General features: G+C 39.8%; 2 protein-coding genes across 6 annotated transcripts in view; one reads left to right on the top strand and one right to left on the bottom strand.

Moving 5' to 3' along the window:
* The window catches only part of TBC1D30 (TBC1 domain family member 30), a 104,233-nt gene that overhangs the window by 26,205 nt on the left and 63,813 nt on the right, over nucleotides 1-14,215 (top strand). The gene's annotated exons all lie outside the window — the stretch shown is intronic.
* LOC109559268 (E3 ubiquitin-protein ligase SIAH1-like) lies at nucleotides 8,633-9,817 on the bottom strand. The gene has a single exon (XM_019960879.2). The coding sequence runs from the start codon at nucleotides 9,671-9,673 to the stop codon at nucleotides 8,855-8,857; it is 819 nt and encodes a 272-aa protein (XP_019816438.2). The 5' UTR covers nucleotides 9,674-9,817; the 3' UTR covers nucleotides 8,633-8,854.

The raw sequence follows: 14,215 nt of genomic DNA, 5'->3' as shown, positions 1-14,215 counted from the left end.
TTTCCTGAAAGCAGAAGGAAGGCCATCTTAGTGATCGGCCTTGCCTAGTTCTACAGTTTTTTGCATTGGTGCATTAAATGTTTAAATTATGCTGGTTGAGTTTGTGAAAGGTGCTATCACTCCAGTGATAAAATCTGGTGAAAACCGGAAAACTATGAAAAGCATATATATGAAAATAGTGTTTTCTTTTTTTAAAGAATCACTCTATTTATTTACTTATTTGGCAGCACTGGGTCTTAGCTGTGGCACACAGGATCTTTGTTACGTCATGCAGGTCTTTCATTGCAGGGTACGGACCCTCTAGCTGTGGCATGTGGACTTCAGTAGCTGCGGCACATGGCTCTCTAGTTGTGGTGTGTGGGTTCAGCCGCTGTGGCCGTTTCAGTAGTTGTAGCTAGTTCAGTTAGTTGCTGTGACATGTGGGATCTTCATTCTCAGAATAGGAATTGAACCTATGTCCCCTGCATTGCAAAGTGGATTCTTAACTACTGGACCCCCAGGAGAGTCTTGGAAATATTGTCTTTATTTTTAGCCTGGTCAGTAAGTACAGGAATTTTAGGCAGCTTAGAGGCTCATTTTATTAGTGCGTCAGCCCTGGAATCTTGATTATTATGATTATTATAATTAAATCTTGCTATCATAAATGCCTGGTAGAGACTTTGTCAAGTAGGAGTAGTCATTGTTCTTCTCTGTCTGTGGTTATCTTCTCTGCAGTAGTACCTTGTTGTCTCTGGCAAGAGAAGGAATTTGTGTGACCCTAACCTTGGTGTCACTGACATTCAACATTTTCCATTAAGAAGCAATTCCCTTTGCTTTTTAAAAAATTATAAAAGTAATGCACTCAACCATCTATCTACTCCTAGGTATTTCCCCAACAGAACTGGAGATGTATATCCCCATGAAAATTGGTACATGAATGTTCATAGCAACTTTTTTTTTTATCATAGCCCCAAAGTGGAAACAACGCAAATGTCAGTTAGTGGATGAATGGATAACCAAATGTGATAAACCCATATGTTGGAATATTATTCAGCCATAAACAGGAATGAAGTTACTAATTCATGTTACAACATGGATGACCCTTGAAAACATGCTTAGTGAAAGAAGCAGACACAAAAGTCCACATACTTTATGATTCCATTTGAAATGTTCAGAATAGACAAATCCATAGAAATAGACAATAAATTAGTCATTGCTAAGGCTGGCAGTTTGGGAGAACAGGAAGTGACTGCCGATGGCAAGGCTTTTTTGTTGGAGTGATGAAAATGTTGTGCTGTTAGATAGTACACAATTTTGTGAATATACTAAAAATCATTAAACTGTACAGTTGAAAAGGGTGAATATTTTATGGTATGTCAATTATATCAATAAAAACTTTAAATATATTAAAGGAACTTTGGAAAATACAGAAGTGTGAAAAAAAGAGGAAAAAATAATTTTCTAAAGATGGTCTCTTAAATTTTTGAATTTTTATTCTATTTGAATAAAAATATGAAGTTTTTCCAAAATCAGTGTACTGTATAATATTTCAGTATCCTGCGTTTTTCGTGTGACATTCCGTAAACTGGTGCCATTGTCATAAATTATTCATAAACATAATTTTGAATGATTAATGCACTATTTTTCAGTCTACCATTTTTTTGTTGTTGTTACCATCTCATGGCAGTGATGAATCTCCTTTCAGTTGTGGGTACAGAAACTCATTATTTAAGCAATAAAGGAAACTGATGGACTTACCTAATTAAAAGTCCAGGGCTGTGCCTTCAGGTGTAGCTAAATCAGATGCACGTGCTGAAAGAGCATATTTAAAAATATGCCTTCATCTCTTAGCTGTGCTTTCCTCTGTATTAGATAATACCCAAATGACCAACAGCAGCTCCAACACAGCAAACTTATCAAAAGAACAGATCTTTTTCCATAATTCCAGAAAGTCCCATAGTTCACTTTCCTTGACTTAGTTGGGTCACAGGCTTACTGAGAATCAGTCAATCCTTTTTTATATGTATGTAAGAAGGTGTTAGGGCTTCCCTGGTAGCTCAGTTGGTGGAGAATCTGCCTGCAGTGCAGGAGACCCGGGTTCAATCCCTGCGTCAGAAAGATCCCCTGGAAAAGGAAATGTCTACCCGCTCCAGTATTCTTGCCTTTAAAATCCCATGGACAGAGGAACTTAGTGGGCTACACAGTCCATGGGGTCGCAAGAGTCGAACACAACTTAGTGACTAAACCACCAACAAGGTGTTAAAGTAATAAGTGCTACGGGGAAAAACAACAGGATAAGAAAGATTTGGAGTTGCCGACAGTTGGTGTTGATGTTGTCAATCCTTTAAATTTTAACTATTCTAGTGAGTGTTTTAGTGGCTGCATGATTTTTGTTCTAATTTTGCTGATTACTAATGTGGTTCAGCACCTCTTTTACTATTTGTCTCTAAGAAAGATTGTCTCCTTTTTCTTATAGATTTGTAGGACTTCTTTATGTATTCTGAATATGAGTCTTTGTCAGATGTATGTGATGCAAATACCTTCTCCCACTTTTCTGGTTAGCATTTTCACTCTCAAGAGTGTTGTTTAGAAGGAATCTATGTATGTTCTGCTGGGAGTCATTCTTTCCTCTCTGGAATCTCACCTGCTACTTTGTGTATAGGGTCAGATTCCTGACATGTTTTGTTTCCTGTTGTTTAGTTAAGTTGCTCTTCCTGGGGTGTACTAAACCTGGTGATTTTTTTCAAAGCTTTTTTCCCCCCTTTTGTTTTAATATACTGAGAAAGAAATGGGAATGTTAAGATCAATTTTAGGAGTGGTGTGTGTTGTGTCTGACTCTTTGAGACCCCATGGACCACAGCACACCAGGCCTCCCTGACCTTCATCATCTCTCGGAATTTGCTCAAACTCATGTCCTTTGAGTCGGTGATGCCATCCAACCATCTCATCTTCTGTCATCCACTTCTTCTCCTCCCTTGAATCCTTCCCAGCATCAGGGTCTTTTCCAATGAGTCGGCTCTTTGCATCCGGTGGCTTCAGCTTCAGCATCAAGCCTTCCAATGAATATTCAGTGGTGTGTATGTTAAATAGCTATTCATTCTGGAACATGGGGACAGGGTTGTAATAAAAGGGTATGGAGCAGTTGAAAAAGAAGAGTGTCATTCAATGAACTAGAGTCCTTAGTTTTTATGTCGTCCAGTTTACTAGTCTTTTAGCTTCTTGGAGGGCCAGCTTCATCGGCATGTGATCTGTGCAGACACGTGGGGCCCGTGCTCATTAGAGCCCCACACTTGATTTAATGCTCTGTTGTTGCTGTTTATGATTTTAAGGGGTCCCATAGATTACGAAACCAGTGCTGCATTTATAGCTGGTGCTTTTTTATTCTCCATTTTATTTTCAGAAAGTTTTAGTATTTTGTTTTCAGATCTTGAGTCACCTAGAATTGATTCATTTTGTTTGTGATATGACATAGGAGTCAAATTTCATTTGTCCATATGGACATCTAAGTACTTAGCCTAGTTTATCAGAGACCATCCTTTTCCCACTGCTCTGTGGTGCCATTTTTGTAAAAATGTCTGTATGTGTGTGGTCTACTTTGAAGCTTTTATTCTGTTTTGTGTATCCTTGAGCTAATGCAACACTGTCTTAATTATTGTACTTTATGGAACCCCACCCAAGTACTCTTGTCTGGACAATCCCATGGACCAAGGAGCCTGGAAGGCTGCAGTCCATGGGGTCACTGAGGGTCAGACACGACTGAGCGACTTCACTTTCACTTTTCACTTTCATGCATTGGAGAAGGAAATGGCAACCCACTCCAGTGTTCTTGCCTGGAGAATCCCAGGGACGGGGGAGCCTGGTGGGCTGCCGTCTATGGGGTCGCACAGAGTTGGACACGACTGAAGTGACTTAGCAGCATAGTAACTCTTGCTATCTGATTCTCTTGGTTCTTACACCTTGTTCTTCTTTAAGATTGTTTTATTATTGGCTTTTTGGGAATAATTGATGTCTTTACAATGGTGGGTCTTCTGGTCTGTAAAGATGGCATTTTTAATTATTATTTATTATTATTCCAACTTATTTGAATGCTATTTTACAGTTTTCTATATAGAGGCCTTATATATTTTTACTATATTTATTCTTAGGATATTGAGTTTTCTTGATGCTGTTTTGAATTGGTATCTTTTAAGAAATTGTTTCTAGTCATTTTCTGCACATGAATTTTATACCTAGTAATCTTACTTTTTCTTTTGTTAATTTTAATAATTTATCGTAAAAGCTTCTGTTTTTTTCTAAGTGCAAAATCTTTATCACCTGTGAATACTTTGTTTTATGGATTTCTTTACCATCTTATTTTTCTCCTCTTGTATATTGGTTAGGAACTCCAGTTTAATCTTGAATAGAAGCAGTGATAATGGTTGGAAATTTTTGTATCTTTTTTTAGATTCCACATATAAGGGATGTCATATGATATTACTCCTTCAAGGTACCTCTTTTTCCATTCTTTAGAAGAGATTGTGTAAGACTGGAATTATTTCCTTTCATAAATGTTTGGTGGAATTCACTGGTAAAATATTTAGGCCTGAAGTTTCTTTGTAGGAATATTTTAAATTATGGATTCAACTTTAAAAATTATAGCATTATTTGTATTCTCTAATTCTTATTCTGTTAGCTTGGGTGAGAGACATAGAGTTTGCCCATTTCATATAACATTTCACATTTACAAGCATAAAAATTTTAATAAAAATTTTGGGTCTCTTTAGTGTTTTAATATACTAAAACAATATCACTGATTTAAATAGAATTCACTTACCACTTAAAATATTATAGAATGTATCACCATAAAGAAGAATATTCTAATACATATATGTATATTGAAAAATAAACAAAAGGTGATGTATGTGGATATCTACCTATCAAGATTGAGTAACAAATATTACTGGCACATTAGAAGTCTCTGTGTGGAGAAATGCAAATCAAAACCACAATGAGGTACCATTTCACGCCAGTCAGAATGGCTGTGATCCAAAAGTCTACAAGCAATAAATGCTGGAGAGGGTGTAGAGAAAAGGGAACCCTCTTACACTGTTGGTGGGAATGCAAACTAGTACAGCCACTATGGAGAACAGTGTGGAGATTCCTTAAAAAACTGGAAATAGAACTGCCTGTGACCCAGCAATCCCACTGCTGGGCATACACACTGAGGAAACCAGAAGTGAAAGAGACACGTGTACCCCAATGTTCACTGCAGCACTGTTTATAATAGCCAGGACATGGAAGCAACCTAGATGTCCATCAGCAGATGAATGGATAAGAAAGCTGTGGTACATATACCCAATGGAGTATTACTCAGCCATTAAAAAGAATACATTTGAATCAGTTCTAATGAGGTGGATGAAACTGGAGCCTATTATACAGAGTGAAGTAAGCCAGAAAGAAAAACACCAATACAGTATACTAACACATATATATGGAATTTAGAAAGATGGTAATGATAACCCTGTATGCGAGATAGCAAAAGAGACACAGATGTATAGAACAGTCTTTTGGACTCTGTGGGAGAGGGAGAGGGTGGAATGATTTGGGAGAATGGCATTGAAACATGTATAATATCATGTATGAAACAAATTGCCAGTCCAGGTTCGATGCAGGATACAGGATGCTTGGGGCTGGTGCACTGGGATGACCCAGAGGGATGGGATGGGGAGGGAGGTGTGAGGGGGGTTCAGGATGGGGAACACGTGTACACCCGTGGTGGATTCATGTTGATGTATGGCAAAACCAATACAATATTGTAAAGTAATTAGCCTCCAATTAAAATAAATAAATTTAAATTAAAAAAAAATGTCTCTGTCTGTTCCTCCCTGGTTGAGATCGGCTTTCTCCCTTGCATTTGTGTTAATTATTCCCTTGCTTCTCTTTATAGTTTTTCCCACCTCCTGTACATATTCATAAATAACATATAGTTTTAAAGAGCTGAGTAGCAAGCCCACCCCTACTTGTGAAGGGAAAGGGTAATGTTACCTCTGGAAAAGCTTTGAAAAGATAACCAGTTTCTGGGTCACAGTCTGATGAATTCACTGGAGCCCCTTCTGGGGTTGTCAGAGGGCAAGATTGTAAGCGGGTCGTGTAGCATTTGCCAGGACTGTAGTTCGGACTAGTTGCTGAATAATAAGCTAAGTTAGGGGAGTAGACTACTGCTTTTTTTTGTAATTTATTTTTTTATCGAAGGATAATTACTTTATAATATTGTGTTGGTTTCTGCTATATATCAACATGAATCAGCCATAGGTATACATATATCCCCTCCCTCTTAAACCTCCCTCCCACCTCCCACCCCATCCTACCTGTCTAGGTTGTCACAGAGCACCTGTTTGAGCTCCCTGAGTCATGCAGCAAAATCCCCCTTGACTATCTATTTTATATATAGTAATGCATATGTTCCTGTGCTACTTGTCCATTTGTCCCACCCTCTCATTCCCCTACTGTGTCCACAAGTCTGCTCTCTATTACTTTTTGGCTGTGCTGGGTGTTTGCTGCTGTGTGCAGGCTTTCTTGTTGTGGCGAGCGGGCTCTACTCTCTAGTTGCGGTGTGTGGGCTTCTCATCATGGTGACTTCTCTTGTTGTGGGGCGTGGACTCTAGGTGCACGGGCCCAGTAGTTGTAGCCCAGCTTAATTGCTCTGTGACTGCTGCTTATTTTTGATTTGAAGCCCGCCATGGCTTTGCTCCTGCTCTCAGAAGTAGGTCCAAGCAGAATACTTTTGTGGGTATGGAGGGGAGTAGAGAATAGGCACTTCATCAGCGCACTGAGATAAGTAAGCCCAGGTGAGAATCTGGGCCAGCTCACCTGGGAATTCTCTCCTTTAGTTAGAAAGAGGGTCTAGTAGCAGGAAGCATCTTGTGTTGACTGCAGTCCACACCCCTGTGACCTGAGTTGCTGCTCCACTCTGCACTGGCCATGCCGTGTCTGAACCTGAGCTGCTGCTCCACTCTGCCCTGGCCATGCCATGTCTGAACCCGAGCTGCTGCTCCACTCTGCCCTGGCCATGCCGTGTCTGAACCTGAGCTGCTGCTGCACTCTGCCCTGGCCATGCCATGTCTGAAGTACACCTGTCATCTTGAGATCTCTCTTCACTCTTATCCTGGAGGTTGTCTTTGCTGTGTTGGATCTCTTTCTTCTTGTGTCCCGTATTTTCTCCTTCTTATTTTTTATATCATCGCCCATGTCCCCTTGAGAAAGGATGCCTATGAGGTCAATTTCTGAAAACTGTGCAGGGATGGAAATGTCTTTATTGTATCCTTACTTCGATTGACACTTCTATTCCTGCTCTGTTGCCTCCTTGCTTTCATTGTTGGTCTAGAGAAGTCTGAAGCCTTCTGATCTGTCATCCTTTGCACTGGACTGTTTATTTTTCCTCGTTGAAAGCTTGTGAACTCTTCTGTTTGTTCTTGGCCTTCTGAAATTCATGGTCAGGTTGCTTGGTATGGGTTTATTTTCCTGCATTGTGCTGGGTCTAGACAGGCTTTTTCAATCAGGCAACATGTCTTTCAGTTCTGGAAAATTTATGTGAATTAATTCTTTGTCTTTCCTCTCTCGTTTTTTTAAAATCAAGTTTTATTGAAGTATAGTTGCTTGACAGTGTTGTGTTAGTTTCTGCTGTACAACATCCTCTATATTTTTTTTTTCTTTTTTCCTCTTTCTGTAATTCTATTATTGTTTGGCTGTTAGAGCATCTGAACTAGTTCTGTAATTCTTTTTTTTTTAATTGGCCAGATATTCTTTTAATGAGAATTATAAAAGACCAAAAACATTTTTTTGCAAATTGCCTTTTTTTAAACCAATGATTTGCTTTTAATTACATATACTGTGTGAGACGATGCCTTCTTTTGCAAAACCAATAAATACAAGAACAAATTTTAAACATATGTGATTTGTCCAAGATATGTGGGGGGAGGGGAGCCTGATATTTTTTCCTCAGTATTAAAAAAAAATCAGTACTCTCTAGCTTGATAAAGAATAAGTTTGAAGGTATGACTCAACTGGAGAAGAGAGGGAGGCCATTTTATAGCTGCTTTAAATAGCTCCTGATGGTTCTTCCAATATTACCTTTGCTTTTCTGAAACCCATATCTTCACAAAATAGTTGAATTTAAAATATTTCTAATAAACTGATTAATGGGGGAAAATATGTATCAAACACATGTATAAATTTTACCATCAACAATTATGCATATCAATAAGACACTAACTTTAAAAGGTACAAAAAAAGTGAGGAAAACCGTGAATTACAGAAAAGAAAGTCAAATTTATTTAATGAAAAACTAGAATTAATAAAAATTAGCAAATACACACACACAAAAATATACACACAGCAGCAGGACTATTTATTGACTCACATAGGGGAAAAGCAGTGGTCTAAGACCACTCAACATGGCTTTTCAGTTAAAAGGAAAAAAAATGCAAACATGCACACACACACACACACACACGCACACAAAAAACAAGAACCCAGTATTTTTCAACAATATACTCAATCTACAACAAACACAAATTCAGAATTATTTTACAGTGCTTCCTTTCTTAATATAAAAGATGCCCATCTTGGGTGTGTGTGTATATATATATATATATTTCCCCCCCCCCCCAGTGGCTTACTGTTGACTTATTTTTAAATATATTAGTGTTATTACATTTATGACATTAAATATATTGCATGTTATTACATTTATTTAATGGCCTTTCCTTTTATTTACCATCATGTGTCTAGCTTCCACCTACCAAAAATTTCTGATTGGTAGGCAGATAGGTGCCTTATTCTCTGAAATCGAATGTGATGGTTTTAAACACTGGCCAGAAAATGTTTGATTGCCATTTCAACACATGGAAATAGTTACATTGATGCCTAAATTGCCATTTTCTGCAAAAAACTGTGCAACTCTGGTGTCAAAGACTAGGCAGTCGCTATTCGTAATGGCTGTTGCAATTCCCTCGTGAATAGATCGAGGCGTGGCTTCCCAAGTCAGCCGCCACCTCGGACCGTTTAGCTCAAGTCGATAAGCAAAGTCTTCAGCCTGTTTGCGTGTTCCTATCAGCTGTACAATCGCAAAGAATTGCTGGTGACCAACATATTTTTCCTGTTTCTCCAAAACTAATATGAAGTGAAAACCAAAACAGGACTGCATCATCACCCAGTCAACAGCACCAGGAAGATTAATGCCTGTTGCAAGGAAAACTATGTCCTCTCCCTGCAGGATTGTGATGGATTCATGCTGATGCATCAGATGCGGTATTACAGCATCCAGAGAGCCTTGCCATTTACAGGAAGCACCAGGGCACGGACAGGAGTAAGGCCTAAACTCACAGAACTCTTCGTGGTCTGCTTTTTCTGTGTGTGTCAAAATTATTTCACATCCAGAAGATGCATATTTACAAGGGGAAAGGACTGAATCGGCCACTTTCTCCATAGCCAAGTTGCGAATGGATCTCAATGGGTCGCGGCAAGTTGGACAACGGGAGATCTTTGGGCGACAGTTGCTCCAAACAAGATGGCCACTGTGACACTGAAGAATGGGTGGTAACACATAGTCAAAGCAGATCGGACACTGAAAGAGACTCGCCCATTCACTGTTGCACGAAGTTGTGCCAGTCTGGGAGGTTCCAGTAGGTAACGCTGTTGCTGTCTGACGACTCATTTCTGTGGACGGAGAGCGCTCCTCGGCCCGGTCCTGGTTCAAACACGCTGGGTCGTCGCCAACCGCCGCCACCGCCTCTTCCTCAGGCCAACACTGACGGGACACTCTGGGTCGCTGATGCCGCTGGAGAGTGCGGCCCACAGCGGCCGCCCTGTCGCCCCCCAGGCCTCTGTCGCCCCCCAGGCCTCTGTCGCCCTTTCCCACACGCCTTCCCGCTAAACACCACACAGTGGTGCGGCCGCCATGGAGGCGCGGCCGCCATGAGGAGGTGCTCCGGCGTCCTGGGCGCGCTGTCATTCTCGTTTTGTTTCCTGTATCTGTTACTTTGCTTGCCTTTCTCAGAGATTATCTCAACTTTATTTCCCAATCCTGTTATGGGGACTTGTTTGGGGCATTGTTATTTGAATGTTTCATGTATATATACAGTATTCTGTTCTTATCTCATAGATGCAATATATTTTCTTATTGCTCTAGGGATATTAATTATGGAGACTTAAAACAGACACACAGAAAACAGCTATTTGGAGAAAATAGGCTGTACAGGAAGGAAAAAAATTTTCAAAACTGCTGTTCTGGTTCGAGTTCCCTGAATATTTGGTAGTCCTTGGCTGTCTGCTCTTAAATGTGAGGATCTAAAAGAATGACTTGAACTCTGTCTGAGCTCACCACTAGGGCTTATGGGCTTGGAGCTTTACTGAAGGGTTATCTGGATGGGACCTTTCTTATTCCCTACCCCCAACCCCCACCCCCCAGCCTAAGTCAGTGTCTTTAGGTTTTTCTTGTGGAGCTGGTGAGAGGCCTCAGGGAAGAGTCTCCTAACTTATTGCCTGGGTGGAAGTTTTGTGGGGATAAGAGCTGGGTCTCTGCATTCAGCACTTAGGGTGCATATGGTCAAAGAATCCCTCGGTTTCAGGTCGAGTTCTCACTCTTAGCTGGTTGTCCAGCAACTCTGTTTTAACCCTTTTCAGGAACCAAAACTTCAGTCTCTTTTGCAGGGATGGTAGAGAAGCAAGTGGGGCTTTCCAGGTGGTGCTAGTGGTAAAGAACCTGCCTGCCAATGCAGGAGACCTAAGAGACAGGGGTTTGATCCCTGGGTTGCGAAGATCCCCTGGAGGAGAGCATGGTAATCCACCCCAGTATTCTTGCCTGGAGAATACCATGGAGAGAGGAGCCTGGAAGGCTACAGTCCATGGGGTCACAAAGAGTTAACCATGACTGAAGTTACTCCACACAGAGGAGTAATTGACCAGCCTCATGAAGTAGACGAGAGAATCTAGGGATCCAAATGTTTTTCAACCGCTTTCTCCCAACTCTCCTTATTAAGCCTGGCTACCTCTTTCGTGGAGTATGTGGTATAATAGAGTTTGGATTTCAGCTTTCCCATGTCATTTTGGGATCTGGCTTTCTAGGATCTGCTATGTCAATTTCTACTTGTCTGTATGTTTTTTCTATACAATATATTTCAATAACTCTATTGCTCTTGTCTATGCTGTGTTTTTTTTTATTGTTGTTGTTTGTTTGTTTTTTTACTTCTTGATCCTTGTTGGTTATGATAAACAAAGATTTCTTAACTGTATTTTTAGTGTGATTTTGATGGGGACCAAAATTAGTTGGGACCAAAATTCATTGGAAGGACTGATGCTGAAACTCCAACACTTTGGCCAGTTGATGCGAAGAACTGACTCATTGGAAAAGACCCTGATGCTGGGAAAGATTGAAGGCCGGAGGAGAAGGGGACGACAGATGAGATGGTTGGATGGCTTCACCGACTCGATGGACATGAGTTTGAGCAAGTTCCGGGAGTTGATGATGGACAGGGAAGCCTGACATGCTGCAGTCTATGGGGTCGCAACGAGTTGGACATGACTGAGAGACTGAACTGAAAATTAGTTGGAATTTTTTTTGAATCTTCCTTAATCCAGATGTGTGTGCTCCTTTTTCATAAGCTTGTTTGTTTTTCTAGGTGGAAAGAAATGAGCATTTTTTCAACTTTACTGAAGTTTAATTGACTTAACTTAGCATTTAGATTAAGGTAGATGTGCCTTAACTTTGGAACATGGTTGCAGAATTGTGAATTTTGGCATAAATCTGATAACAGATTTAGGTAATGTCTTGATATATGATTAGCAGCTTGGTCTGCCCTAAAGTTACTTAGTAAGACTATGACTAGAATAAAGAAAGTAGCTTATCATTGCTTACAATACATTTTAACAACAGTTTCCTCTCATATTCTTTAAGCTCTTAGTGTCTTGCTGCCGAATTATTTTTTCATATTGTCATAATTTATTTATTCTTATCCATATTGGAAATTTGTAAAATGTTTGAAAGTACTGTATAGTTTTGGAACCTCTCACTTCTGGGGAGATTCTTGTGACTTTGAAAGAAAAAACAGTAGATGTTTCTTGTGACCTCATCACAAAGAGAACTGGTTTTTAGAGGAAAAAAATCAGTCTCAAATTCGTAATAATTTAGAGCTAGAAGAGAACTTAAACGTGATTTCTGTTTACTCCCGACCTTAGGGTTGAGCAAAATGAGGTGTGGAAGAGTTAAAAGTGTTGCTGAATATAATCCAAAAACAAAGAACAGAACAACAACAACACAAAAACTGAATCACTATGCTGTACACCTAAATCTAACCCAATATTGTAAATCGATTATACTTCAATTAAAAAAACACAAAACATTATGGAAACTGTGTTGATCGGTAACTCAATCAAGGCTCCCCTGGTTGGTGGTGTCCTAGTGATCATTTATGACAAAAGAAAACTACATTCATCAGCAGAGGGAGTTCTCTTTCTCTTTTTAGTTTTCCTAAGAACCGTGTTAAATTTATATTCTCTGTATTGTTGGTCGTTACTTGAATCCTAGTTCAGCCATGTAATTACACGAGGTGCAGTTTCATGTAAGTCCTTTGACATCCCTGTGCTTCATTTTTCTCATCAGTGGCAGGGGGGCGGGAAAAAAACGGGGGCAGGACATGATGATAATACCTACTTCATAGGATGGTTATGAGAATTAAGTGAGTTAAATTATACAAAATGCTTATTGAACAGGGTCTGGACATACCGTTTTCTATGAATGCCATTATTCCTGCTGGGAGGAGATTTAGAGGCTGCCTTTTCCATCAACATGTGGGTACTTGCCTTTTGAAGGCAACTATGAAGGCTGTTGGGGTTCTTCACATTTTAAAAATTTGATAAGATGGGATTGTTTGAGGAGGAGATACTGGTTATCGTAATTTGGGATTTAGACTTTTCAGCTCTTTGGGAAAGGATGGCTTACTCTTGTCCAATAGCATGGAAGGAGATTGCTCCTCTTTTGTGTGTTTTCGTTGAAAAGCTGATGGTTAAACATGTTTTGGGGATACACATTTTATCTGAAAGTAGGCAACTGCCTGTGTGTACAAGGCCAGTAGGGTCCAAGGTGAGAATCACCTAAGTCCCCCTTGAAGCCTTGCGAAGAAGAACTAGGAATAGAAATGATAGGAATGTGCTACGTGGCTAGGGGTAGGTGGGCTGGGGAAACATCCCAGGCAGAGATAATTGTAGAGGCTGTGAGGACATCAGTACTTAGGATGTACTTCTGGTAATCCTAGTATTTCTGGGTATAAAATTGGGCTAGTGTAACTGCCTGTTAACACAGAACACTAATGTCCGTGAACTGCCTTCTCAGCTGGATTGAAAGCTGTTTGAGGGCATGGCTATTTGACAATAGCTATTGGATAAGTAAACATTTATTTTGTTAGTATACAGTACTGATAATGATAATGCAATATTATCTCTATGTGAGGGTGAAGTGAATGGAGAAAATTAGATGACGTCATTCTAGTTAGAAAGTCTGAAAAATAGGTTGAGAATTTATTCTGTTTATAAATTTATATATTTATAAGTTTATATATCTCAAATGGTAAAGAGTCTGCCTGCAATACAGGAGACCCAGGTTCAATCCCTGAATCTGGATGGTCCCCTGGAGAAATAAATAGCAACCCACTCCAGCATTCTTGCCTGGGAAATCCCATGGACAGAGGAATCTGGCGGGCTACAACTTAGTGATTAAACAACAAAAAAGCAACAGGAGAATAGCCAAGACAAATTATTCAGCTATGTTTTCTTTATAGAGTATCTCTTTCACATCATTGTAAAATTTTACCTCTCTACTCTCAATTCTAAATATGGATCTGATTAACTCCCTCCCCAAACTGCAGGACCTTTATTTTCCTACCTACTTCTTGGAATTTTCGTCAGGATTTTACTTTTGATGTTATTGAGCAATAGTCTAGCATTTTTTTTTTCTGGGGAGGGCATGAACAAGTTGGTATTTGCAATGGACTCTGTATAGAAACATGTTTTAATGTTATGTTGGAAGAGAATTGTCTCTAACGAATGCACATCGTTGGCCCGTGCCTGGTCTTTTAGAGCTCTTTTTTGTCTTATACAGTATCTTACACCATTTGCAGAAAGAAGTGTTCTGGGATGTGGTCACTAAGGCAACATCAGAATTTACTCTTTGGCCTGCGATCTCTCCCAGAAGCTTTCTGTGCTG

The sequence above is a fragment of the Bos indicus genome, chromosome 5, assembly GCF_029378745.1.
Source record: "Bos indicus isolate NIAB-ARS_2022 breed Sahiwal x Tharparkar chromosome 5, NIAB-ARS_B.indTharparkar_mat_pri_1.0, whole genome shotgun sequence".
NCBI lineage: Eukaryota > Metazoa > Chordata > Mammalia > Artiodactyla > Bovidae > Bos > Bos indicus.
Note: the sequence above shows the minus strand (reverse complement) of the source record. Positions and strands in the feature narration are given on the sequence as shown.

What these genes read in the sequence shown, in the direction of transcription:
- LOC109559268 (XM_019960879.2), bottom strand. Translation starts at nt 9,673, where the DNA reads ATGAGTCGTCAGACAGCAACAGCGTTACCTACTGGAACCTCCCAGACT.